The 27,256-nt window shown below is 39.1% G+C and overlaps 2 protein-coding genes and 3 long non-coding RNA genes across 9 annotated transcripts in view; 1 reads left to right on the top strand and 4 right to left on the bottom strand.

Annotated features, from left to right (window-relative positions):
- The window catches only part of LOC103461988 (uncharacterized), a 44,888-nt gene extending 44,426 nt beyond the window's left edge, over positions 1 to 462 (bottom strand). For all 3 annotated transcript variants that reach the window (XR_001776487.1, XR_001776486.1, XR_533248.2), the window contains exon 1: positions 362 to 462. This is a non-coding gene — a long non-coding RNA (uncharacterized LOC103461988). The remainder of the gene's footprint in view (positions 1 to 361) is intronic.
- Positions 463 to 1,779: 1,317 nt separating this feature from the next.
- On the bottom strand, positions 1,780 to 4,469 carry pou4f1 (POU class 4 homeobox 1). The gene is made up of 2 exons (XM_008404422.2): positions 4,105 to 4,469; positions 1,780 to 3,671 (listed from the first exon to the last, which is right to left on the bottom strand). The coding sequence occupies exons 1-2, from the start codon at positions 4,225 to 4,227 to the stop codon at positions 2,685 to 2,687; spliced, it is 1,110 nt and encodes a 369-aa protein (XP_008402644.1). The 5' UTR covers positions 4,228 to 4,469; the 3' UTR covers positions 1,780 to 2,684.
- Positions 4,470 to 5,461: 992 nt separating this feature from the next.
- Positions 5,462 to 11,369, bottom strand: obi1 (ORC ubiquitin ligase 1). Its single transcript, XM_008404423.2, has 6 exons — positions 11,186 to 11,369; positions 10,862 to 10,997; positions 9,107 to 9,198; positions 7,927 to 8,148; positions 7,715 to 7,803; positions 5,462 to 7,241 (listed from the first exon to the last, which is right to left on the bottom strand). Exons 1-6 carry the CDS (start codon positions 11,270 to 11,272, stop codon positions 5,861 to 5,863), a joined length of 2,007 nt encoding a protein of 668 aa, XP_008402645.1. The 5' UTR covers positions 11,273 to 11,369; the 3' UTR covers positions 5,462 to 5,860.
- The window catches only part of LOC103461991 (uncharacterized), a 41,040-nt gene continuing 20,153 nt past the window's right edge, over positions 6,370 to 27,256 (top strand). For 2 of the 3 annotated variants that reach the window (XR_533253.2, XR_533251.2), the window contains exons 1-3: positions 6,370 to 6,457; positions 19,601 to 19,747; positions 20,256 to 20,576. This is a non-coding gene — a long non-coding RNA (uncharacterized LOC103461991). The remainder of the gene's footprint in view (positions 6,458 to 19,600; positions 19,748 to 20,255; positions 20,577 to 27,256) is intronic. The other variant, XR_533252.2, reaches the window with a different exon arrangement.
- The window catches only part of LOC103461990 (uncharacterized), a 10,840-nt gene continuing 8,183 nt past the window's right edge, over positions 24,600 to 27,256 (bottom strand). Inside the window, exon 4 of the long non-coding RNA XR_533250.2 lies at positions 24,600 to 24,663. This is a non-coding gene — a long non-coding RNA (uncharacterized LOC103461990). The remainder of the gene's footprint in view (positions 24,664 to 27,256) is intronic.

The raw sequence follows: 27,256 nt of genomic DNA, 5'->3' as shown, positions 1-27,256 counted from the left end.
AAATAAATAAAGTCATATCAGATAGATAGATAGATAGATAGATAGATAGATAGATAGATAGATAGATAGATAGATAGATAGATAGATAGATAGATAGATAGATAGATAGATAGANTAGATAGATAGATAGATAGATAGATAGATAGATAGATAGATAGATAGATAGATAGATAGATAGATAGATAGATAGATAGATAGATAGATAGATAGCATTCAAGTTTTCAATAAATGGCATTAATTATTATTTGCTACAAATCACCAAGCTGTATTCCGTTCTAAGCTTTGTGTCTGAAAAACGTTAAGCAATCTTATTTCCTTCAGGTTAAAAACTATGTGAAATAATAAAAAAAGGTCTACTTACTTTGATGAGCCGCTTTCTCTTCTGTCCAATTTGACCAAAAAGCTACAGAAAACAAAAACGAGAAGCTTTCGCTGCTGTTATACAATCGACGTCCTCCACATGCCCACTTCCTCTGAAAACCCCGAATGCCGACTGAAAGTATTGCATTTTATAGCGGCAAACCTTGATTAATATTGCATTACACGCTTATAAAAATTCAGAGTAATTCATAGGACCAAGTACCAGGCGAATGTGAAGGAAGAAGAAAGAAAAAACAAAAACATTCCGTGCAGGTTTAGAGTTAAGACAGTACAGTTAAAGGAGGAATGAGATGTCATTGTGATATTTCAAAGATACAATCTGGTATTTTATTACTTTGTGCTGTTTTGCTAGCTTCTTTTTTTTCTTTTTTTCTTTCTTCTTCTTATTCGTTTGCATGCCCTCTTTAATGTTACCGTTGAGTTATTCTGACTTTGCTGTGACACTTCAGTGTGCCGTCAAGGCCTGTCATCGCCGTAAATCTAGAAGAGTGGAGCTCTATCTTGAAGTTTTCAAAAAATGCTAATTGTATTTTACTTGGCAAAGGAATATTAATTTCTGAATAAAATAGTGCATTATTATTGTTATTTTTTATTGTTATTATTAATTGGAAACAAATTTTTGTCCGATTTTTTTTCTCTTTTTATGCTAATGTCTACTGTGTAATTTAGAAAAAAAACGGATTTATTATTAATTATTCTTACAATTATTATATTATTATCGAATGTAAGTGAATATTATCAATAATATTTTTTTTCATATTTTTAATTTGACAATACATTAAATTGTTGTTTGATTTAATATATGTGATTTAAAAGAAAATTTCCCATCCAAGCTTTATTTGCAAAAGAAGGTGAAAAAGAGAAAAAAAAGACAGAAAAAAGAAAGACAAGGAAACAAAGAAAACAGAGCTGAGGGCGGGAAAACATAACTTCGTGTCATACTAAAATCATTTCAGTTTTAACAAAGCTGTTGCTATAATATTGTGCAACAACAATGAGCCCCTTGAGTAGCGTGTCCAATCACAACCAACAAAAAAAAAAAAAAAAAAGCACGGTTTTCTTTCTTTGATTTATTAGAAGATTGCTGGAACACACTCCCCGTTGGATTTTGGCGTACAGGATGGAGAGTACCAATGAAAGTAAGAGGACAACAGAGGAGAGTGTAGAAGTTGTGAGTGAGGGAAGGAGACATTTTCCATGATGCACATGTCGCCGTAGTATTGTAAACATACCTGTGCACAAAGTAAATAGTACTTACACAACGACTCCGTAACAGTTAACACGACAAACAACGAGGTGATCTTAATGCGAAAACAAGCATTTAACAGTGACTTACAACCACCCACAAAAAAATAAGGTCTATCAGTAGATAGCACTACTGTAAGCAGTGATTTATTCTTTTTTTTTCTTAAATGCATAGAGTGTTTGCACTGCAAACTGAAACACATAAAAGAAAAATTGTCCTTTTTTTTTAAATTGTGATTACTCCTTCATGAAGCACACAAGCTTTTCGTGCTCTGATCTGTGATGCCAAAGGTGTCGCAAGACCCTTTAGAAATTGTTTCCAAAACACAGGAGTTCGCCTCTTGTAAGTGATAAACTGTAGTCTGTACATACAAACCATGTCGATCTAAACCTAAAGGGTCTGTTTTTTTTGTGCAAATTTAAATAAATATATCTGTAGTTATTATGGTGGCCTGTAGAGGCTTATTTTCTTCCCGTGAATTAGTATTTCATGCAGGCCCAATTTATTTTATAATTATTATTTTTTTCGTTAGACATTAAAAGTTTGCAACAAAATTCGAAGTTTATAGCAGCTTCTAAAATTAGAATAAAAGGAACACATGAATAAATAAATGAACAGCTTCGTGAATTACTCGATACCAAACAGTGACAAGAATCAAACCGAAACACAGTTCAACAATAAATGAGGTAATTCGTAAATGGCTATATTTCAAATCATAGGCCTATTAGAGAAGAAAAACAACTCGCTATATTGTATCAAGCAAATTACGTCTTTCCACGCGTTTTAAAAGGCAATGACGACGACGCTAAACTTTTCCCTCGCGACAACTGAGCGAAATTTGTGTAGTCTGGTATTTGCATACTTCACATTCACCAATAACGTGAAAAATAAACAAGATATATGAAGCCTCATAAAATGGGTGCCTACAGCCCATTGTGCACCAACGTGTAAAGTCGCTGGAGACAAAAGACTGAAAATGGTGTCTTGTTAGTGTCTCTTGGTCCCCAGATTCAGTCACCCAACTCTTCATTTCATTTCTCTCCGTTGTCTTTGCCCATCAGTGAGCAGCTGAAAATTTCAACCTTTTCTGCTTCTGTCTTTGGTTACAAAACCACACTCGCACCACATTTTTTTTCAAGTCCAACTTTTCAGCTATAGCCGCTATTTTCTCGGAGGACGGCCGAGGCTGTACGGCGAAGTAAGCCTCCAAAGACCTCTTTTCCGGGGCTGCTATCGAGGTCCTCTTCCGTTTCTTTTCCCCGCCGTTGAAAATGTCAGGTTTGCTCAGTTTCTCCCTCTGGGCCCCCTCGGCCTCCTCCAGCCAGGCCTGAAGGATGGGTTTGAGCGCAATCATGTTGTTGTGGGACAGAGTTAAGGACTCAAATCGACAAATTGTACTTTGGCTCAGCGAGCCCACACCGGGGATTTTGAGATTAGCCAGAGCGCTGCCCACGTCCGCCTGGGTCACCCCCAGCTTGATCCTCCGCTGCTTGAAGCGCTCCGCGAAAGCCTCGAGCTCCCTTGGGTCTGTGTCCGAGTCATTGATGGAGGGAAGTCCGTGGTTTGTGAGCCCTGGGCCGCCTTGGCTTCCACCGTGATGGCCCTGTAAGAGCCCGTGGTGGGTGAGCGACGAGTTCATGCTCATTGCCTGGTGGGATAGGTGACCCAAACCGTGCATGTGGGAATGCGGGTGGGCAGAGGAGGTGGAGATGAGCCCTCCGCCGCCACCTCCGCCTCCCCCGCCACCTCCTCCGCCTGTCCCGTCGTGCGCGCTGGACATCAGGGTGAGGGACGGCGAGCCGATGTGATCCATGATGTCCGGAGGCTCCAGGTTCTGGTGGTGGTGGTGGTGGTGATGATGGTGGTGGTGGGCCAGGGGCACGGTGGACGTCGACGAGCATGGCACCGTGCTCATCGTGTGGTAGGTGGCGTCCGGTTTGAACGGGTGCGTCTTGCCCTGGGACACGGCGATGTCCACGGCGGCCAAAGCCTCTGCCCGGGCCAGCAAGGTCTCATCCAGACTCGCGAATATGTTGCTCTGTAGCTGCGAGGGCAAAAAAAAAAAAAAAAGAAAAAAAGAAAAATGAAAGGGAAGAGGAGAAGAAAGTGAGTGGGTGCAAAATAGGAAAAGGCACATGGAAGGAAAAGAGGAAAAAAGAAACGTGCATAAATGCATCTGTCAGTCGGTACTTTTGGCGACACGTAGCAGAGTTGAGTATTCCTTCAGAGGCGGGAAGTCATAAAAATTAATACAAAAACGGCAAACGCCGGGCTTTCGCGTGAGCATGCTTTCAAAAAGATCACAGACTCTCCGAGTGATTGCTGTGGAATACATGAAAAAAACATTAAGCGCGCGTCTTGGCGGAAAGTGCCTTGAAGCGCCTCTCGTTATTACGCACAAGACAGCGCTCGTCGCTTGCGAGCAGCCGTGGCAGGAAAAAGTGACAAAGAAGGTAAAGTTTTCTGGGATCATTTACCTGTGGAGTTTGCAGGCAGGCTCTCCTTATAGCTTCCGAGCTGGAATGCAGAGTGGTGTACTTGTGCTCGGGTAAGGAGGGATGCATGGCGAAGTGCGGCTGTTTGCTGTTCATGGACATCATCTTGGCGAACGTCTCAAATTAAAGTGCACAGGAGAAGAAAAATAAATAAATAAATAAATAAAACAGAGGGGGGAAACAGCTACGAGAGCTGGAAAATAGTCATAGATAATCACAGATCCTTTGCCTATTCGGTAATGATGCAGTGCTGTTCGCTCTGTAGTGCGCCGAGTGCGGCAGCCTTGTGCCCGGAGATCACAGAGATGCCTGCAGTCTCTCAGACGCACTTATCTGTCTACTGTTTCCCCCACTGCTGGGGATGAGAGAGGCTCTTACACCTGAGCGCCTCAGATCTCGTCAAGCCCGTGCTCGGCTGCTCTCGCGAGACACAAGCTGCCAGAACAGTGAACTGGCTGACAGATAGAAAAAAAAAAAAAAAACTGCTCACAGGGCAGGCAATCACATCTGGAGAGTAGTTGCTTGCGTTTTAGGGCTTCTCTCTATCCAGCTACAGGAGTGCATCAGTAGCTTCCAGGCCTCATTCTTTACTTCAGCTCCAGTTCACAAATGACCCAGTGCAGCTAATTTTGGCTCGTGTAGCTAAATATTTGTTTTATAATGGAATTGTAATCTTAATCTAAGACACAGAAAAGGAACATTTCGTGAAATCACACCTAATTATATCAGAATATTCAGCCTATTCTGGTTTTCTTTTTTTAACCACCATTAGGACATCCAGTTATATTGGTAAAGTTTCCAAGCCAGGTGGCGGTGTCGTTCTTCTTCACCCCTAATTAAAAGAAAATGGGGAGCGCCACCTGATCATTACGGCCCATCATTGCCAGATGAGTGCAAAACAAATTGATTTAATACATCACCAAACCTTGCACCGGTCTTTATCTAAATTAATTAATCCCAATGAATTAACACTTCATTAATTCAAACCGCAATGGTTATCCAATTAAAATTTCATGCAGTGATTAGAGGTATGTGAAATATACACGGCACCGTTAAATTTGCATAATAAATAAGGCGGCTGGCTGCTGCTGTGTGTGAGGTCTCTAATGTGTGTCCTTATGAGGTTTTTGTCGACATGAACAGGCCGTGCCGTTTCCATTTTTAATAGCAATGTATTAATAATTATGACAGCTTAAGGTATTGCAAGTCGTATGTGGTGAAAAAAAAAAATGTTGGAATGTCACTACAAAACAGAGGACCATCACTGTTGAACAGGAGTCACACCAGGTGCTCAAGGCAGCAGAAATGAAGAAACATACACAGTTTTCATACTTTTTTTTTTTTGCTTTGCATTACTTCTTTATTTCCTAACACACATTTTTTTTTTCTGTAGCACTTCAGTGTTTCAAGATAATCTTAATTTTTTTTTTTGTTATTAAACAATGATCTGAGTTGGTTAATAGCGGAAAACTACACGCAAGTAGGCTGCAAATAAGTCTGATAAAAGTCCCAGCACAAAACAAGACACTTCTGTACACAACTGTTGGAGTTAGTAGTATGTTACAAGCTGAAAGTATGCTTTATGTTAATTGAGTTGCTAAGAGACATACAACCCCACTTTACACAAAGTACCTCAGTGTTGTTCTAGCTTAATTCATTTAACACTACACAACAAAAATATAATAAATAACACCCTAAAGAATGAAATGCGGTTTTGTAAATTCAGTTTTCAAAGCCATTACATGAGCTTTGAAAGTTTGGTGGGGCTGCTTGTGTTGAAGGGACTGTGTGACTTTCTCTTTATTGGCTGACAACCGCTCAGTGCACTTCTGTCTCTTGTTGTGTTCACAGGCTTACTACTAGTGCAGCCAGAGGAGAATGGAGGGTTCACATGATCCTGATCCTGGTGTTGGGTTTCTGGACTGAGGGAGGAAGAGGGAGCAGACTTAATCTCATCCAGACGATCAAACAACAAGTCAAACGACATTTCTTCGGTCAGGGAAGGCTCCGCACGCTCTGCGGAGCCAGAAACGTGGGCACCATTCATCCCGTCCGACACCTGAGCGGCAAAGCTTTCCTTGTCAGAGCCTGTTGGAGCAACGCTGACATTCAAATCACTATCCTTGTTAGTGTCTGTACAGTGGTTCTTATTCTCCTCTGGAATCGCAGGTTTGCCGTTATTGTCGGACAAGGTGTCAGGGCAGGTTTGCTGCTCTGGGACAAGAGTGTTATCCAAGTCTATGTGAGGGGAGGAAGCCAAGGAGAACTGGGATCCCCGGCTACAGGAGCTTTCTCCATCGTGCATCATGGAGTCCAACTCTGATATTTTGTCCAGGTAAGCTGCATCCATAGATGCCTCACTGGACATTTGTAAACTGTCAGGCTCCTCTCTGATAAGAGTAGCAGATGTAACTCCCTTTGCCAAGTTTTCTTTACTTGGACCTGGGTGTGACATGTCCCGCAAACTTGATCTCTGCCAGGAGCCCCAGAAGACAGATTTGGAGGATTCCATTTCCGTTTGATATAAGCCTTTAGGAAACTTTTCCAGGCTGTTGATTTTTTTCTCCAAGGCTACGCTAGTCTTGCCCTGGCTAGCATATTCTTCGAAATCGAGCCTTCTCAGATGAGAGATGGGTTTAAATGCAACTTTCTTCTCACGGATGCCAGGGCTTCTCAGGGTCAGAGAGCGGAAAGCAGTGGAAGGGGTGGTGGGCAAGAAGTCAGAGGAAATGTTTTCAGAGTCCTCGTTCTTCTTCTCTCCAGGCACATTTCTGTTAAACTCCTTGTGATCTGCTGACAGCAGGAACACCAAACTGTGATCCCGTGAAAATGGTCGACACTCCGCTTCCGGATTGCTGCAGATGGACCTTCTCTCGTTGTCGCTCAAGCTTCTCATCATCATACTGATATTTTGTTGCTGTAGGAGAACGTCGGTCGCGTCTTTGTTAGTCCCAAGAGCTTCTTGTGTCTCAAGCTGTCTGCTCTCAGACTTCCTGACACGAGACTCCAGGTCCTCGATGTACTGGTCGCTACGATCAAGAGCGCGTTTCAGGTGATCGACGTCGCGCTCGTACTGCTGAATCTTAGCTTCCAGGGCTGCCACTGTGAAGCGGCCAAACCTAAGAACAGACCAGTTTGTCATGAAATGACAACAAACAAGTAAAAATGGCAATTAGCTGAATCGTAACCCGTTTTAATTGGTCTTTGTTATTTCAAAACATTTTCTTTTAACGAATATGACTGTCTACATTCCATTTTTTTCAAACTTAAAGTAAACCTGATCTCACTTAAAGGCGTATTTGTTTTTATTGATGAAACTGTCTAACGCTCATGTTTGTTGACAGAAACTCAATCCAATACTCTGCCTCCCCTTTTGTAAATTAGGGTTGAGGCTTATAAAATATTTCAAGTAGAAGAAAACAAAAGCTTGCATTTGAACATGACAGTGAATATTTCAGACAAAAAGGAAATGTCCTCAAATTGAAACTCATTAATTTAAAGACAGAACTTTTGAAAACAGGGGGGGAAAAAGTCATGGTATCAGAAAAATGTTAACACATTTGATAGTAAGAAACGCCAAAACGTCACTTACTTCTGAGGAGATCTGCTTGCCACCTCTGCTTTCAGTCTCATATTCTCTTGCACAAGGTCAACATTTTGAGATCGCAAAGTCTTATTTGCCTGAGAAACACATTAATATATTTATTTATTGGCATCAAAAAAGTTCAACAAACTCAACATTAACTACAATAAAATGCATTCTGGACATGTTTGGCCTGTTTAATAGTAAAAGCTACAGATTACCTCTCTCATCTTGTCCATATCCTGTTTTATCTTATCACACACATCTGTGGCAGCTTGGAGTTTGTTTTTCCACTCCTCCACCACAAACAGCGAAACTCTCTTGTCATCTGGCTGCTCTGTGTTGAGGTTGCACGGGAGCAAAGCAGTCTTGAGTTGGTCTTCCAGATTTTGATTTTTTGATTTTAGCTCCTCGTTTTCTCTGATGAGTCCGTCAATCTCTTCCTGTCAAAAAGAGATTTTATGTATCTGAAAGCAGGACTTCAAATGTTGACACCTAAACCCTATCAAGGTTAAAAAAATGCATATGTTGGGGCAAAAAGAATAAAAAGTGGGAAATGTCTATTTCTTCTGGATGGAGTATTTTTTGTTGATTTGGATGAATGCTTCAGTTCAAGTTATGCTAAAAATGTAGCAAAATTAAAAAGTTTAGAGTCAAAGTTAGTTTGGAAATGATGAACATTTTATCCAGCTTGACTCGCTGATTAAATGTAACCCCAGAGCATGACTCTGCCACCACCACAATCTGCAGATCTTCCGGCCTGTTATGCTCACCTCTCATATGTTGTCAGATTGGTGAAGGCCATCTTTAACGTGACAAGTCAATGTTGTAGAAAACGTTTTGTTTTCTTCTCCTGAGTGACGCCTTTGCATATTAGTGCAATCATTTAAATCTTATGTAAGTTCTATAAATTGCTTCATAGAGCATGCAAACAGGTGAGAAATGCTTGAAGAAAAGCTGAAGCTTTTTAGGTTCACATTTACTATAAAATGACGCAACATAGCTATTTCTGGTTGTTTACATTTTTTCCCTCAGATGTTTTTAATGCGAAACAATTTAATTCTTTGAAAAATACAACACAAAAAAGGTGTCCATTACGTTCCAATAAGTACATTGCATGTTCAATTATGTTGAGTGGTGAGTGTGTTTAGGTTTGAGGAAGTGGACAGGAAATGACATGCCCAGCAAAGGACGTCTTTAAGTATCTACAACAACTAAAAAAGTTTTATGACTATCTGAGTTATTACTTTAATGTCGGTTCTCTATAGCCAACTGACTTTATGAGTATCTGCTCCACAATACTCCACTTAAAAAACCCAGCAGTAATCCTATATATGGCACTCTTTTCAATATCTTAACTGATACTAAAATAAAACCTAAAAGGAATCTATATTTGACAACCTCATACTCTCGTAGAAGCAGTTCTCCTCTGGTTTTCCTCAGACATTTTCTCATAGAGGGGCTCTCGCTGTAATCGCCGTCATTTGTCCCTCCTGTGGGGAGGAAAAAACAGAGTGCAGTAAAAGATGAGCTGTGATATTAAAGAAGAATTAAAATATCAGCTTTCAGCATTTCCAGAAATAATTTCTACCAGAGATTAACTAGAAACTCCACACCTCTATTTGATAAATACAACTTTCAAACAGGCTTCTGAGCATTGCCATTTTGGAAATGTCTTCCTCACAGCTGAGTAATGGATCTTATTTCAATATGGTGACAACTCAAAGCTTTTGATCAGTCCTTTATAGCATATAGCTGAATTTAGTCCACTTTAAACTTTAATTCTCAGCTCTAAACTATCGTTTTAATAAGCAACAGGAACAACTCTAATCGTATAGATATCACATCTGATTTCTGTAAATAAGGCCTGCATTCCAAAGAGCATAAAGCAGAAGCAGAACACTGATTTATGACTGGATATTTATTTGTTATTTGAGGACAAAAACTCTCATACACTCTTCCTTCACAGACATAGTAGTTATTTGATTTGTACAATCAAAAATTGCTTGGTTAAGCAGAAAATTAACTTTGTTTTTCCTCCAACTCAAACATTATCACACATACTGTAGCTGATGATGTCTTAAATAACTAGTTTTTATCGCTAATCTTGGTAAGCTTGAGAGTAAGCACAATCAAGCAAAGTTTAGGGATGCACTGATATAAAAATTTGAGACAAATATCAATATCCAATATTGCTGTGATGGCTAATAATCAATATTTATCAATATATACCATCCATTCCATGCCTTAAAAAAGTGATCTCACAATCCTACACTGCATCAGTCACATGACCAAACAAACACCACATGACCAACACTAACCTCTTCTCCTTAAGAAATAAAGGGCAAGAAGATGAAAATAAATACTGGTTGTTATATCAGCCCAGTTTTATTAAATCAGACCGATATTAAGATGTTAAAAAATAATATCTGCCAATACTGGTGTTGGTGCCAAAATTTTGTGCATCCCTAATTAAACTCACCATTTTTTTTCTACAAGACACAGACAGTTAAGATGTCTAACATGTATCTGTGCTCCTGTATCCTGGTTAGGTTATGGATTGTGTAAGAAAAGCACAGCTTTGAGTTTAGTCCATCTCAAGCTTTAAGCAGCAGTGGCACATGTAATGAAAGATGTTCTGTAAAGCACCAGAGCTGGTCGATTCTGAACTTTATTTTATTTCTCATACTGGTTTGCAACTAAAAAGCCAGGAAGCACTCAAGATTGTCACAGAGTCTGGAAAACCAGGTTTGGTAACTACGGAGAAATAGAAGAGTTTGGAAAATATTTGTAGTTTCAAACATTTTCAGCCAAGCCCATTGTCTAAGCTTGTCTAAACTTTCAACCTTTCTTTACGATTTAAGGAGGTTCCATATTTAATGTCTGACAACTGCTGAAAAAATAAATCCAAAGTAAACGTATGTATTTATGACGTAGAACTTGCGTAAAAAGGGCCCAAGCACTCTTTAAATTTGCCTACAAAAGTGTGAAATTCCTACAAAACTGTGCAGAAATCCTATGGACCATCTATGACTCTCCTAATCTAGTTGTTTATGGAAAACCTGCCTTATAGACACCGTTTTTAAATATGCGCTCATGTTTGGTTAGGCATCGCATTCGTCTTGGTTTGTGTCAGTGTGCGGTGAAGCCACGCACCGATGATTTCCCTGCACGGGTTCTCGGCTGTGATGGGCACTCTGCAGGTGGGACACTGGTTGGCTTTCTTTAACCACATCTCCATGCAGCACGAGCAGAACACGTGGTGATTGGCGCAGATGACGGGCTGCTTGACCTGCAGAAGCAAACCTGAGTGAGTTATATCTAGACTAGGCCTGGCAAAGATTATGAGAAACATATTGACTTTGCAAACGACGACGTCGCAAAGCTGAACTGGTTTGTTACTAAGAAACCGTCTGTTCCGTGTGAACGCAGTACTAACAAACAGATTGCGAGTTTGTTAAAAAAGCGTAACGCTATTACCTTTCCGAGACATATCTGACACGAAATTGGCAGAGTTAGAGAGAGGGTCGATGTCTGGTAGATATGAGCCATATTTCCAGAGAACATAGCACAGAGAGGAAGGGAGTTCCTTTGAGGCGGTACAAAGTTTCAAATTAGGGAACCCGCTGTTCCGCCCGCCGACTCTGAAAACTACGGAAAGCGTCAACGGCCTAAAAGGAATCTACAAACATGTTTATATGGAAATCTTTTGTGGATGTATAGTGATTAAACTGAATGTGGTGTTTAAAAACAAGTAAAGATTAGTAAAACAGTTTTTCACCGCTAGCAGAAGTCTTGCTAGCGTTTATACCACAAACTCTTTTATACTCTTGTATAAAAGTATGGGAATTGCGGTTTGTTTTGGAGATCCGAATACTGTGGCTCTACCATACTACCAGCCAGATCTCGCTCTGTCACCTCCTAAAGGATTCTGCGCTTAACTCCACCTTAAGGTTTTATGATTAAACCAAACTGTCATATTTTATGTGCATTTGTGTATAGGGCTGATGGATAGAACAGACTACTGCTCAAACTAATCAACGAAATAAATGTTTTTTTGTGTGTGTTTTTTTTTTATCAATTAACAATAGGTAACTAGTTCAAAAGGTGAAACTCAAATAGATTCATTACCGTGCTCTATAAACATCTGTTCATGTCCATTTATATTATATTTTACACCCTAATGCAGTCTTTGAAAAGATATTAATACTACATGAATATTTTTTTTAGATTAAAATACAGACATATAATATTGTAGCCTGAGCAATCATAAAAAAGAACTGACTTGACAGTTCAGTCATTGGCTCACCCTACCAGGTGGGTAAACCACAAAGGGAGCTGACTGTTCACAAAGTGCTGTATGCCCGCATATTGGAAAGTTGAGTGAAAGAGATAGGCGTAATAACTACAGACTGAATAGGATTTGAAACAACCTCCATTACGAGTAATGAAGTCGCAGCAACTGGACCGTCACTAGAGTCAGCACTCCAAGGCCCACCACTCACAGACATATCCAAGATATGGGTTACAACTAGACCAGGCGTTGCCTTTCTGTGCAATTCCACTTGATTGAAATATCACTTACAGCACAGTCTGGGCTTTCTCCTATTTGCTTGGATTCCTCTGGTAGACTTTCTACTTTCTGTTTAGTGAACAGAATAAGTTGTGGATCTTCTAAAGTTTTTCTTACTTCGAACTTAAAAGTAAAAAAAAAATGAACTTGCACTTTACAACTCAGAACATCAGAGCTTCCTAATCTGTCTTCCTCAAAATTGAATAATTATGCCAAATATTTAAAACTGAATATGGATTACGTGCTAAAAATGTCACTAAGTTGTTTTCATTGGTGATTTTGTTCAATCATGGGTTAATATATCACAGCTTAATTTGTTTGATCTTAGCTGTTATACTTGATTCCTGAACTAACATTGCTGCCATCATTTCAACTTCCTTCAAGCGATATTGCCAGTATATATGTTATCTGGAGCTCTTGATTTTATTCGTAAACATTTAAATTGCATTCTTAATGGGATTTTTTATGTCAATTGTAACAGTCTTCCTTTTATTTCAATAGAAGGAAATTAAAAAATATTCCTCTTTGTCTTTGTTTTATCGATAGTTATATACAGTGGTTATTTTTACAGATTTTAACATTGTCTGTAGTTTTATATCCCACTATCCACAAATGAAAATAAATAGCTTTTCGCTTCCCTTTTTCCAGCTGACATATTCCCTTTGTAGTCTAACTTGTCATTTATAGTATTTCTGTGCTCCTTGGTGTTCAGTAATATAATAGGTTTATTTAATCTCATGTTTGACACATATTTGATGAGAGCCAGGAGACTAAATTAGCAGTAGCTGTAAATCTAAAAGCAGACTTACCAACCCAGTGGGCTAACAAGCCATAACAAGAGAGCTGTAATATAATTTAACACTTTTGTGTGTATTTCAAGGTGAAAAAAAGCATAATCAATAAGTTTAGTGCTATAAATACAGAAAGATATTGAATATTGAAGCTTAAAATGCCAGGAGCATTTAAATATTATGCATTCGCTGATGAGTAATAACTTTATCAGCGATAAATAAGCTGAGAGCTTGACAGTGATCAGACTGCATGTGTTGGTAATGTGTTCTTCTGATGGTCTTTATTTAACACTACACTCTAAAAAAAAAGGAAAAAGTTGAACCAACTTAATTGAATTGCTTCTATGGGTAACAAGCAATTCAATTAAGTTTATCCAACTTAATTTATTAAGTTTACCCAATTCAATATATTCTAATCATCCAACTCAATTTGTTAATTTTTTAAACAAATTTATTATGTTTAAGATAACAGATTTACAGTAAGTCAGTCTTACTCAAATCATTTAGTTTACTTCAAAAAATGGTAAATGGACTGAACTTACACAGCACTTTTCCAGTCACTTTGACTACTCAAAGCACTTCACATTAGAGTCACATTCACACACCAATATCCATATGTGGCAGGAGGAAGCTGGAATTGAACCTACAACCTTCCGATCACAATATGACTACTCTACCCACAGAGCCACAGACGCATACCAGGGAATCTGCCCCTGGTCAGCTTGAGTCATGGTCAGACGTGGGATACAAATATGGCATTGAACTTAATTATTTCAAGTAAAGTCAAAGTAAAAACGTCCTTTAAGGAAAAGATTTGTAACTTTTAAATTAGAGTATATTTAGAGGACACTGTAAAAAGAGTTTTAGGCTGCAAACTACGAAGTTTGCAGCCCAAAATATTTAGTTTGGAACTACTTAAAAGTTTGAGTTGACTTTCTGTAGAATTAAGACAAAAAGATTTTAAATGTATATTAGAATAAAATAAATGATTTGAGAAAGAGTGACTTGAATCTGTTATCTTAAACATACTTAATAAATTTGTTAAATAAAATTAACAAATTGAGTTGGATCATTTGAATATATTGAATTGGTTTAACTTAATAAATTAAGTTGGATAAACTTAATTGAATTGCTTGTTACCTATGGAAGCAATTCAATTAAGTTGGCTCAACTATTTTCCTTTTAGAGTGTACGTTTTGAGTCAAATTAACACAAAAAAGAAGGTGGCACAGCAAAAGCAAAAGAATTAAGTTAAATTAAGGTAAATAAGTCCATAAGATGAACTTCAGCCCATTTAAAAAACATGACGATCTGTTCTTGTGGGCTTTATTAATTGTATTGTTCCACTTGAGTTGACATATAAAAGGTGCTGAACTTGGAAGGGAAAAAGTTTGTTCTTGAAGCTGCAATGCTCTCACTGTTCAGTATAAATAGGACTACAAATGCACACAGAAACTGCCACGTCTGCTGGTGAAAAAGTCAGTTGATGAAGTTAATAAAAGGGCTGAACTCACCATTAATATATCACCAAGACAAGCTAAACAGTGGGATTTGCTTGTCACAGGATACACAGAAAAACACCTTAGAGTACATACAAGAGTTTAGTATATAGCAAAAAAATAAATTAGCAGATTCCCATCATCATATAAATATTCTCTTCTCATAAGCCAGTAAATCTATTTATCAAGATGAAAGTCGTTCAGATATATAAATATAATTTATAGAAAAACTATATTTTTTTAACGTGTAATTTGGTTTGTAGTCATTGTATTTTCGGGGAAAAACAGAAACAATATAACACAGACCAATATTTAACTTGATATGACCTGTATCATTTAATCTTTTAAAGTCCCACCATATAAAAACTACCATATATTACTTCGCATGTCATTGTCTCAGATAAAAATGATTGAATTTATGAATATCTATTCAGAGTGGCCTAATATTAGCATAAATCCCACTAAAAATATGTCAAATTACATCAGTACCAGAGTTTAACCCTGTAGGGCCATTACTCATGCCTGAGGTTACACGTCCTGCGCTTCGTCGTATCTAAAACCAGGACATCTTCTCGGGATCTAATATGATTACAATTGACTGAGTGCAAAATAACCTTGTACACTGATCCCAGATTAAAAACATCACCAGTACTTGTTGGACTGTTTTCAATAGTTTATTAAATGGATCATAAGCCAGCAGTTGTTCCTACTCATTTTTCATATCCCCAGTGGTTTTATGCGATGCTCTTCAGAGTAAACGTCCAATATGAATAAGGTTGGATAAATTACAGAGAATATTGAAATTTTACTGCAATTTATTTGGCAATATTCTGTGTCACTGCTCGCTGTTTGCTTATAATGAGGAAATATTAATGCATACAGACCTTTGAAACACCATGAAAGACAGTTTTCAAATATTTTTAGTCCCTATGTCTTATAAACTAAAATAAGCCATGTGAATGTCTGCCTTCATTTCACTACTGCAAATGACTTCAGAAAGCACCTAAAATACATGATGCCATCAGAAAGAAAGAAAAAAAACTTTCCAGTTTACTCCAGTAAACCAACAGATGCTGCCTGAACTGGTAAATAAATTTGTTCCGATGGTATGCCAGCAAAAATAAACAAATTTTGGTTGAAATAAGTCAAATAAGCATTGTTCTGCTGACATTGCATTGCTTTGCAACAATCCAGTCATTAATTGGAGACAGTCAATTAATCACAGCTGGTACAGATGGCTGCATCTATTGATCTTGTCCTGGTGCTTATTTTTCATCCCTAAATGACACCGATTGCCAGATTTGACCAGCATGTGTAATGGACAGTAAAGAACCAATGACCCGAGTGTCAGTCTTGTCGCTGGTCAGGATCTCGGCACCCTCCCCCTTCAAATAGCATCTTTACCATTTAGCTTGGAAAGGTTTAGATTGCCCTTAGAGCACAGCAGCGAAACTGTGCGCTCTGGTGCTCAGATGACCTTTTCTGTTTAAGGCTTAATCTCTGACAAATGCTTGCTTTAATTAGCCTGATACCCCCTGCCTGGACCACCATCCTGCACATCCCTTCTCTCTCTTTCTCTCTCTCTCTCTCTCTCTCAATTTCTCTCTCTCTCTCTCTCTCTCTCAAAGATTCAATTTTCGCTTCTCTCTCTCTCTCTCTCTCTCTCTCTCTCTCTCTCTCTCTCTCTCTCTCTCTCTCTCTCTCTCTCTCTCTCCTACATACACACAGCCCCCACCTGCCTCTGTGTGTCTGGCACTGTGAAAATTCTGCACAGTTTGAATTTTGGGAATTTTTCAGATTTGCAGACACAAGCATCAGCTGACATCTAAGGAGAGTAATGTTAAAAGCAAGATGTTGTCATGCCCTATAAGAATACATCCTTGTTGAAGAATCATTTCCAAAGTTGTTCTACCTTAAATGTCACATGACTGTACAATTCAACTGAAAAGGAAACAAATCTGTCTGAGGGAAATAAAAGAAATAAATGAATAAAATAACAATGATAATAAAAATCTAAATAAAATGCTTAAAAAAATGTTTAAATGAGTGTGCAAGCCTTAATCTAGTATTTTGTTTATCCACCTTTTGACTTAATTTAACTCCACTTTGCCTTGCTTAGCTCTCTCCAGGTGAATCCATGTTATTTTCTGCAAGATTTAGTTCTGAACTTTGACTTGGCCATTCCCAAACTTTAGTTTTCTTCTGATAGAGACATATTTTTGTTGCATTAGGTGCATATTCTGCCTTTATTTCATGCTAACTAAAAATACTTTTTATCATAAGCTTCGTAACAGACACCTACAGCAAAGGTTTTGAGTCAAAACTGAGTGGTCTTAAGAGTTATTAATGATTTCATCCACCTTGATAATAAATTTAGTTCCCTCTGAAAGAAAATAAGCCAGGACCATGATGCTGCGACCAGCATATATATTATATAGTAATATCAGGCTTGCTTAGTGTAAAAAGACCAAGTTTAGTTTCATCACAATTCCACAAGGTTTTAGTGTATTTTTGGCCGCCCTAAACATTTTATTTGGAAGAAAAGGCTTCTGTCTTTTATTCCTACTGCTTAGTGCAGACCTATTGAGAATCCAGGAGTCTGTTGTCACACAACCTGTGATTACCAGACAGTTATTATTTCAGTGTTACTGTCAGGCTCTTGGCAACTTCATGACCAGTTTCTATTTTCAACAATTTTGGGGGGAATTGTCCTGTTTTTCCCAATGTCACTGTTGTTCTTTTCTCTCAGCTGAAATTCTTATACAGTTGTTGGAATCAAATGAACAAACTTTAGCAAACTCCTGCTGTAGCTGACCTTTATTTCAGGTAAATCAGACTGTAATTGTGGTGTATACCCTGGAACACCAAATGCTGAAATAAAATCAGGAAGTTGTCCAACAAGCAGCTAGTTTAAGGGTGTGTTTATTTACTGTACCATTTTTTCCTAGATATGATTTCTACATGAAGGATTTTTTTTTTCACTGAAGGTGTTAAAGGTTTGGAGATAATTTGTCTTGGTCTCTGTTTTTTAAGGCTTCAGATATTTTAACATGGATGTGCACATTTAACCCAGCCACTGCAGGCTATTGAGTTAGAAATAGAGTTGGATCAAATTGGGGCCAAATTCAGTTGATTGATAGAGCTGAGAAATGTAATCTTGAGAATATTACGCAAAATTATAAATTGCAAGGTTTAGGGTAACATGTAATAGTAACCTCCAGGGCTCATTTATTGATTTTCAAAAATTCAGAGACAGTTGTGAATGCGTTTTCTTTTTTGTATCATTTCAAGAAGGACCTAATGGCTTAAAGTAAAACATATTAAGTTGGAAATAATGTTTACTGAAATGATGTTATAATTACAATCTAGCATCCTGGCCACGCTCTGCTCATGTTGTTTCATTGTTGCTTAAATTCAATCTTTTCAAAGGCTCCTGCTTCACCCACATCCTGCAGCAGATCTTGCATTTGTCTTTGCTGCAGAATAGCAAACAGAAGTAAAAGAGATGCATGGCTACAAATCCCTGTTTTATTGGAAAGGAGCCTAATTATTAGGATGTAAGTCAAGCCGTGACTTGAGGGGCTGACTCCTCCTTGCTTTATATTTATCCCCTCCTCTGCAGCTACGGCAGCATTGCCACCATCACCACCAGCAGAGCGTGGCGCTTTTATTACATCGCCCACAGGCAGGTTCAGCCCTGTCACATTCACACACAGACTCGCGCGCACGCACACACACACACACACGGACGCACACGCTCGCACAAATTCACAAAGCCTGCAGGACCAGCAGCCAGTTGAGTCCCCTCCACAGCAGTTAGCAGAGTTACCCCACGTCCCAGTGCTGCCACACACGGACCCTTGGGACAGCAGAGGGAGGGAGTGGGTATTATGGTAATACTAGAGCCTGCTGCTCCCTTCCCCTCTCCTGCAGCACAGCTGGGAAGGACCATCATTACAAGTATTGTAGCAATCTGTTTAAGAGAGACACATTGGAGGGTTTGGGTGACAGAGAGAGGATGAGTGCTGCATACATAGATCACATAAAAATGATTAAAATGTGTGTGAGGGGACCTGGAACAAAATGCAAAACTTGTTATGAACACCTTATATCAAATCTTCTGTCAAAATGGCCTGTTGTAAATCTCTATTTTCCCCTTTTTTACTTTTTTATTTTATTAAAGGTTTCTCGAGCTGGTCATATCTCAAGACGGGGGGCCTGTGGCACATAAGGAATAAATAGGACATAAAGTACTTGAATCTCTAATGCCTCATATAGCTTTACGAATCTATATTGTAGTGTGTCACAAGCTGGAAATCCATTAGAAAAAGACAAATTGCACAGTCTTACCAGTTATGCCGAAGCCCTGCTTTTTTTTGGTCAAATGAGCCCAATTTTGTGCAAAAAAAAAAAAAAATCTTTAACTCTGTAATTTTGTCACAAATTAAGTGAAAAAGAAATACCTACAGAGAGCTTTACGGATATTGATGACTTAAGACGGAAAACTTCCCTGAGCTCACAGCAGTGCTTCAGTGCTGTTGTAAATTTGCACGTTGCCTCAGATTGATCCCGATGCATCAACAAATTCTCCGACAGTATTTAGGTGTGGGATTAGACCTTTGGCAGGATTGCCAATCTCTCACTGTCAGATTACGCCGCTCGTAGCCATCCATCTGCGTGTTGCGTTTCAGGGCAAATGAGAAGACTGTGAGTCAGAATCTTCCTCACTCTCAATCATCGTCACAGCCATTTTTAGGAAACAGGGATATCCATTACATCGCCTTTCCCCCCACCTCTTCCACCTCCTCCTTCGTGTTCTATTTTCAGATCAGCTTTAAACAGAAAGTTCAACTGATAAAGCACGCACACGGAGGTGAAGGGTTATTTAATATTCTGAGGATGAACTATTAAAAATGCAATATCTCATTATTCTTGCTGCTAGATAAATGGGAACTATGTGCTAGACAGAAAATTGATCTGGTTTCTTCTTCTTCTTCTTTTTGTTGTTCTTCTTCTTCTTGTGACCTAACAGGGAGCACTGGAAGAGGGGAGAAGGGTGGGAGGAGAGTGGTCTTTTTGAAAACTGCATCGATGCACTAATGCACTGAAACCTGAGCTCTTATTGGATCTGAAGGGCAGCATGAGACAGCCATCCTCCAGCATCTACCCCCGTTTAAAGGTGAGGATTAAAGGCGAGTGTATAACTGCTTGGTCTATTAGAGACGTATGTGAACATGCATTTAAAGAATGTTTTCTTTATTTTTTTATTGTAAAAATATCCACTCTCAGGGTCGGTGAAATATTGTTCAACGGAGACTTTTGNNNCTCCCCCGCCACAGTCACACACGTACACACTCACACACTCCAGGAGGCCTTATTAATTATTTGTACCCACTTGACTTCATATTGTGCTTCCAGTGGCTTGGTCAAAGATTATAATTACCACATCCCTGTTTGTATCATTTTCCATCTCCTGTGCTTTTAGTGCAGTATTACTCCTCTTATCCCTCACTCCCTCTCTTCCTCCCTCTCTCCTCGTATACACAAGACCAAAAGTGCAGGCACATCATTTATTGATAAGACAAAAAGAATGTAATGAAATTATCAATGTTCTTGAATTAATTATGAACATGATTAAGAAAGCTAAAATCTCAGGAGCCAGTCTCTCATTACCCATTCACTCTTAGGGATTGCTTTCATTCAGAGAAGGAGAGGCGAAAAAGCCTTCCAGCAGAGCCCAGTCCGGCTCAGCTCGTCTCCCCGTGTGCCCGTCTGCCTTGTCTCTGCTGAGGCCAGCTGACCGGTCCTCTCGGGCTGACCGGCCACAAGCCAGACCGGCGGCTCTTCTGCACCAGCGTTGGGTGGACCGTGATACAGGCGGGAGCAGCCGACTGCCCAGTGGCCTCTGACATTTGCTGTGGAGAAGAGGGGATGCACTCAGTCCTCTTGTTCTGCTGCTGCGATCGAGCTTCAGGGTCCTGACCTGCCTGTGAAAGGAAACAGTCGAGGTAAGTGAGACTTGTCACACTTTTAGGCAGACCTGAGTTGCTTAGATTTTAGAAAACTCCTGTGCAGTTTTCAGCTTCTCAAAATATTTGAAATTTTGTGTTTTGGAGAATTGTTTCTGTCGATCTATGTGTTTTGTTTACTAATAAAAAAATTGTTATATTTTCTACCACCATGTAAAATAATTCTTAAGATGAATGATTTAGTGATTTATTATATTATTATATGTGGAGATAGTGTGTGACACAACAAAACAAATTAAAAAACATATATATATATATAAAATAGTGCCTATTTTGTTCCAAATAATTTTTTCATAAGAGAGTAGAATGGGACTTCACTCTGCAATTCATTACACCAAGAGAAATTGTTTTGTTTTATTGCACAAAACATCTTGAGTCAGTTTTGAATTAACTTGAGATCTGAAAAAAAAATGTTTTTCAGTTGCCCAGATTGTAAATTTGTAAATTTTACTGCTGATTTGACAATTTTGCATCGCTCTGTCATTCGTTTCATCCCTCTATAAACGAATTGCTGATTTCAGGGACGATTCATTTATATTCAGTGAATGTGGCAGAAATGTTCTGTCAGTGCAGCGAGTCTTGGCTTCAGTCTAGCGCTTCTTTCTCTCAGTCACATGGAAGAGCGTGTTGGACAACACTCCCAAAAGTATCCAGAGTTTGAAAGGAAGTCACCGTCTCTTTTCTGTTCATGCCTTCTCTGCTGAGAACTCTCTGGCTTTCTCGACACGTACACACTCTCAAACACATGCCTGAATGCAAACAAAGATAAGTAGACACAGACAGATGAATCTGTGTGTCATTTCACCTCCAGGTGCAAGAAGAACATAGTTTTGCTCGCACTCGCAGGAAAACACGTTAGAGTGTGTTCATTTTTACATATAATCAGCTGCCTTACCTTGCTAATTTGCCATAAAGTTTTTCATCTTTTTTTTTTGGTAAAAATAAAACCCTCTCTCTTATTCATAATTATAAAGTACACAGTTTTTTCCGTCTTGATTATGATTTCCTTATTTCTCCTTCAGTATCTAGGAAAGAAAAGCTCTACAATAAAGTGAGAGAAATCTCAGGGGTTAATGGCAATCCTCCTTGTCCTAGAGATTGATCCAAGTATTGGATCGCACATAAAGCTGCAGTTACTGGATATTACCCTCCTGCTATCGGCCTGCCGTGATGGCCTGGATAAGAAGTGCTTACCAAAGAGGATGCTCCTTCAGGGCAGATACGGTTTCCCAGCCCTCTGGGAACAACAACCACATGCCTGCTGCTTGCTCAGGAACTTTCTAAGCTCATCGAGTAAATCCAGGGGCCTTATCAAGTTACTGGCCTACTGAACTGCTCAAAAAATGTTTATACCTCTTTAGATTTTGAACTGCAAAGGGGAAGGGGCAGCAATTAAGCAGCCCCTGTGTTTCATAGATAAGAGCACTGATCGTTTGGCTCAGGTTTTATGTCAGGTGAGATGGATGGATCTCAGATTCAGTCCTGGTGAGAATGCAGGTTCATAGCATGTAATGTTGCTGACTTTAGAAAAGTTTACTTTTCATTTCGACACGTTATTGTTATTGCTTTAAAGGCTTTAAAGCGGCATGCTTCATGACACTATGCTCAAAGCAGCCTCCTCTGTATTCCCTCTAGTGGGTTTTTCCACAAAGTGCAGCAGGGATTAGCTGAATCCAGATCTTTGCCAAGCTGGGCAGATCCACACACGAGCATCTGCTGCATGTCTCTCTGTAGTATTATCCATGAAGCACCTGGCTCATGCCACACAGCAGCTACTAGAGCCCAGATGGCAGCTAAGCAGGCTAATTATTTCAACACAAAACTCTGGTGTCTCACACCGGCACTGTGGAGCCACTTTGGCACACTTGCTTTTTCTGTGCCCACTTCTGCTGGAGAGGAACTCTGCCATGAAACTATAAAGATGTCAAGCGGGTAATTGTGAACAGGGACAGGCCTCAGTGCAGTACTTGACATCCAGATGTATATATTTGGTTGTTGGTGAACCCCGCCCCCTTTAGAGCTACAGAGACATGCACGTGATGATGGTCTGTTGTTTTGTCACATTGCTCATTGGTACAAAACTGACAAACAGCAGATTTGACATCAACTCACACTGGAAAAAATCCAGTTTAGATCCATTTGGTTTTATGTATGTTTGTAACCGTGACTCTTTTCTTTTACTATTTAACTGGGACTTTATGCAGTTAAGAAGTGCATAACCATGGTGTGGAGGAGAAAGAAAACATGTTTTTTTCAAACTTTTAAGCAAATTATGATCTGAAAAGTGTGGCGTGTGGTTATATTTGCTCCACCTTCCCCTCAGGGAAACATTTACAGCTACAAGTCGTTTGGGGCAGGTTTCTACCTTATTAGCACATCTAGAGTTCAAAATGTTTGCTTATTATTTGTGCAAGCTGGCTCAAATTCAAAGGAAGAGCATCTGTGAAAATATGCTTGAAGCCTTGCCATAAAATTTAATTTAGATTTAAGCTTTGATTAGGCCATTGTAATCCATGCTTTCATATAAACTATTTTAATGTACCCTTTTCAGCAAATTTAGAGCACAGTCTCTAACATGGTTTCTTCTTTGATTGTCCTGCATTGACTGGCATCAGAATTCCTATGAACTCTGACCAGCTTTCCTTTCCCTGCAAAAACACATCCATTTCCACACATGATACCACCACCACCACTACGCTTCACCATGGGAATAGTGTGCTCAGAGTGAAGTACAGTGTAAGGTATTGTACTACAGGTAACATTTTCATGTAGGTCAAAAAGTTTTACTGTGGTCTCATCTTGCCAGAACACCAGAGTGGCTCTGATATGATTTTTTTTGGCAAATTCCCAAGGGGACTTTATGTGGCTTTATGCCACCACTCCACTCTTCTATAAAGGTCTGGTTGCATAGTGCATGAATAGTATTTGACCTGCCAATAGACTCTCCCACCTGAGCTGTGGATCTCTGCAGCTCCTCTAAGGTTACTATCGACATCTTAGCTGCTTGTCTCCTTGCCAATATACTTATTCTTTGATTTCACTATGCTTATTTAGCGTCAGTCTGTAACATAAAACAAACAATAAAATATACAGAGGTTGGAGGTAGTTATGTGACAAAATGCAAACAAAAAAGTTCAAATTTTACGACGCAGTGTGCAGGAAGAGTCTTTATTGCTTTCTGTTTTATTTCTGTGAACTACAGAAATAAAAAGATAGTAATAAGCAGGTTCTTTCTTTCTTTTTTTCCTTCTTTCTGTCTTTTTTCTTTCTCTCTTCCTGTTTCACTGACTGGGCCCCGCAGCTTTTATTGTAGTGTTTCGGCTGTTTCTACTCCAGTGATAACTCTAAACTACTTCAGGTGTGGCTCAAACTGGGCTTGACCTAAATGATGCCTATTGGTCCAATAACATCACATTGCTCACATCTTTATCTGACATCAGAAGCTGCAAGTTTCTCCCTACATCCTCTCTGAGGCTGGTGATAAAGTGTGGTCATTACGGCCCATCTTCTGCATCCATGACCACATCACAAGAAGAATTGCTTGTACTTGATAAAGCTGGCACATAAGGGAAGGAGGTGCAGCGCCCACAGCGATAACCTACTGACTCCAGCATTAAAGACTCTACCACAGGGAGGTAGGATATATCGTGATCTATTGGCTCCTATTAGAGAAACGTATTATTTGCTCTAGCTTGTGTGTTTTGTACTCCTGCAGCTCTGTGTGCTGGCATGAGAAATGTACTGTACCTGTGTGAAAGAAGTACAGACCTTGTAGCAATAATCTTCTAAATTTGAATCCAATTAGGCTTCAAATTTCCGACACATAGAGACATTGTGCAACATGGCTATTGCAATCTTATACAGCCCACTATAAACTATACTAATCTATAAAGACATTCCACAGTAAACCACCTCGCTTTCATAAACGTCATTAAAATACAGCAATTTACATAAGTATTCAGTTTCATAATTTATTAAATAAATCAATGTTATATTAATAAGCAGTGTTGCTCTCCCTGGTGCTGGGTTTTGGGATGTCCAGTGGCTCCTCACTTTGAATGACAAACTGAACGATAGGAAGGAAAAGTGAAACTAAAACTTTGTGAGAAACTCACACAAGACTTGCCATAAATAACAAAGCATGCAATACCCCCCCAAAAGATACATAAAAAATATAAACTATTATAACATATAAAAATACAAACATTTTATACAAGAACTCAGTGTGACTAGTAGATTAGTCTTTGTTTGCAATTGTCTGATCATGTTTTTTGTTTAGTTTAGTTTTGTTTTGTTTTTTGTTCCTCTCTGGGTGTTTCAGCTTCTTCAGGCTCTTCAACTTCTGGGATAAAAGTTGCGAAATGGACTTGATCCACCAATCTCAAATGAAATTTGTAAATGTTTGGGGCGCTATTCAAGAAATAATTTTGTACCAGTATTTTTAAAATGGGGGACAGATCTACAGATTTGCTAAATTTAAAGTAAAGTAACAAATTCCTTTAAGGAGAAGCAAATATGGGGGAAAAAAACTTATCATTGCCATATTTGAAGATCTTCAGACAAAACCCTTTAAGCGTAACTCTTCTGGGTCATAAAACATTTAAATGTTGGAGATTCTAGACACCTTTGGCATAGGGTGAGAGGTTGTTGTGGCTAAATGCAAAAGTTTAGTCAGGACATTTTGAAGGGCCTTTGCGAAAGCAGCTAAATGTGAGTGAAAGATCCTTCCTAGGTGTTTGTGTACCGTACAAATATTCACAAAGATGTCTGCTGCCACAGACTATTTCAGCACCTTATGATGTAGATGTTAACTGTTGGCTGTTAGTAGATGCTCATTTGCAGGAATGACCAGTCCCTTACCAGTCACATAAACAAGAGGAAACTATTTTCTGTACTCAAACTAAGGAACAAATTAGCTGAAATAAAGCAATAAAGGACCTAATTTGTCCCAGTACAGTTCTATCTCATCCACTCACCCTCCTCATCCTCTTTCCCTCTCCCTGATGTGTATCCCATCTGCTTTGGGGACCTCTCCCCAGCATGCAGGAGCAGGATAAGCACACCATTTCCCTGTCAATACTTTGCTATTAGCCTCCGCAGATCCATATATCACTGGGCTGTAGGCTATGAATGGTTTAGGGTGTTCTTGTTATCTGAATGGCCAAGGCTGAGGGTCTCCCGTCCTGCCCTGCTCTTTGATTTATCCAGCCAGTGGGTTAATGAGAAATGGAGGCTGGACCTTCAGTCTTACCCTTAGGGGAGGGTAAGCATGTGCACATAAATGTATGGCTGGAGTGACAAAGGACTGCACGGCATGTCCTAATGTTCACAAAAATATTCCAGTTTCCCAAACAGTTATCGCTTGTTGAGAAGGAGAGAGCAGGTGTGAACCCTTCTGGACTTTCCTGGTCGTTAGAGAACATGATCTCCACATAAACCAACTTTTGTGTTGACTTATAGGGATGCAACAAATATATTTAGTGTCTGCTGAACAAATTCAACCCTGAGATTTACAATGACTCAATTATTGGCTATTACTTTATAAAATCGGCTCTTCGATTAGGCCATTATTTCTATAACGTTTAACAAGCACTGCTAAGCTGGGGCCTTTCCGAGGCAAGTTCAGAAAAGTAAATGTGTGGCAGATTTACTTCAACTTTAAGGCTCATTCTTCACGACTTGGGTGGATTTTCTACGCCAGCCATTTTATCATTTATGACAGCAACTTAGACCTGAGTACAGGCCTAAATTATTATGCAGCAGGCCTTATTTAATTATCTGAATATTACAATTTTGAAATATTGAACACAGAATATAAACTCAGCTTTTAAATGGGAAATGTCCATCTGTTTTCATCATCAAGACTTCCTCAGTAGTGAAAAGCAACTTAATTTGTAGATCTATTTCACATTATTTTTCTTCAAAACGTTCTTAGCACCTAGCAGAAAACCCCACAACCCTCTTGAAGGCGACAGTGGAGTTAATCAGTGGAGTAAATGACGATGTTAGAGACTTAAATACAAGCACAATTCCTTTTTTTATTCTTCACTAGTCTGGCGCAAACGTCCGGAAAACTGAAACACTGAGGTCCTTTAAATCAAAACTAAAACCACATCTGTTTAGAGTTGCCTTTGATTGAAAACAACTGGAACATCGATTAATCTAGTTTTTTATGATTACTCTTCTTGGTGATTTTGATGATGGCACTGCTTGTTTCATAATTGGTTTTTGTGTTACATTTTTGCCGTGTAAGGCACATTGAACTGCCTTTGTGCTGAAATGTGCTACACAAATACACGTGACTTGACTTGTACTGTACAATCTCAGAGCAGCTCTGCTGTGGTGAAGGAAAAGAAAACATTGATCTCATGGCGGTTCTTAGTATGAACGCTAACACTTTGTATTCCGTTTCTTTACAGTCATAAGCAAAATGTGACACAAATATGGTAAATAATGATGAAACAGTCTTGTGTTGCTTTTCAGCACTTCCATGCGTCAGTGATTTACATTGCCTGTTACTTCAATGAGTTGTGACCTGCAGATATTTGGCCCCAATCCAAGAAGAAACTGTCTAATGAGCAACTGTGTCAGTGTCTCTAACAAGTCGCTCTCAGCGGTCTGCCTGTGCATTTTGCAGCGTGTGTGTGTGGGTGTGTGTG

Source organism: Poecilia reticulata, linkage group LG3 (assembly GCF_000633615.1).
Source record: "Poecilia reticulata strain Guanapo linkage group LG3, Guppy_female_1.0+MT, whole genome shotgun sequence".
In the NCBI taxonomy this organism is placed as follows: Eukaryota; Metazoa; Chordata; class Actinopteri; order Cyprinodontiformes; family Poeciliidae; genus Poecilia; species Poecilia reticulata.
Note: the sequence above shows the minus strand (reverse complement) of the source record. Positions and strands in the feature narration are given on the sequence as shown.

Excerpts from the sequence above, each read along its gene's own strand:
- pou4f1 (XM_008404422.2), bottom strand. The coding sequence starts at position 4,227 with ATGATGTCCATGAACAGCAAACAGCCGCACTTCGCCATGCATCCCTCC. Across the intron at positions 3,672-4,104 it reads CCTGCCTGCAAACTCCACAG|CTACAGAGCAACATATTCGC; the intron begins GTAAATGATCCC and ends TTGCCCTCGCAG.
- obi1 (XM_008404423.2), bottom strand. The coding sequence starts at position 11,272 with ATGTTCTCTGGAAATATGGCTCATATCTACCAGACATCGACCCTCTCT. Across the intron at positions 10,998-11,185 it reads GTCAGATATGTCTCGGAAAG|GTCAAGCAGCCCGTCATCTG; the intron begins GTAATAGCGTTA and ends TTGCTTCTGCAG. Across the intron at positions 7,242-7,714 it reads GCAAGCAGATCTCCTCAGAA|GTTTGGCCGCTTCACAGTGG; the intron begins GTAAGTGACGTT and ends GTCTGTTCTTAG.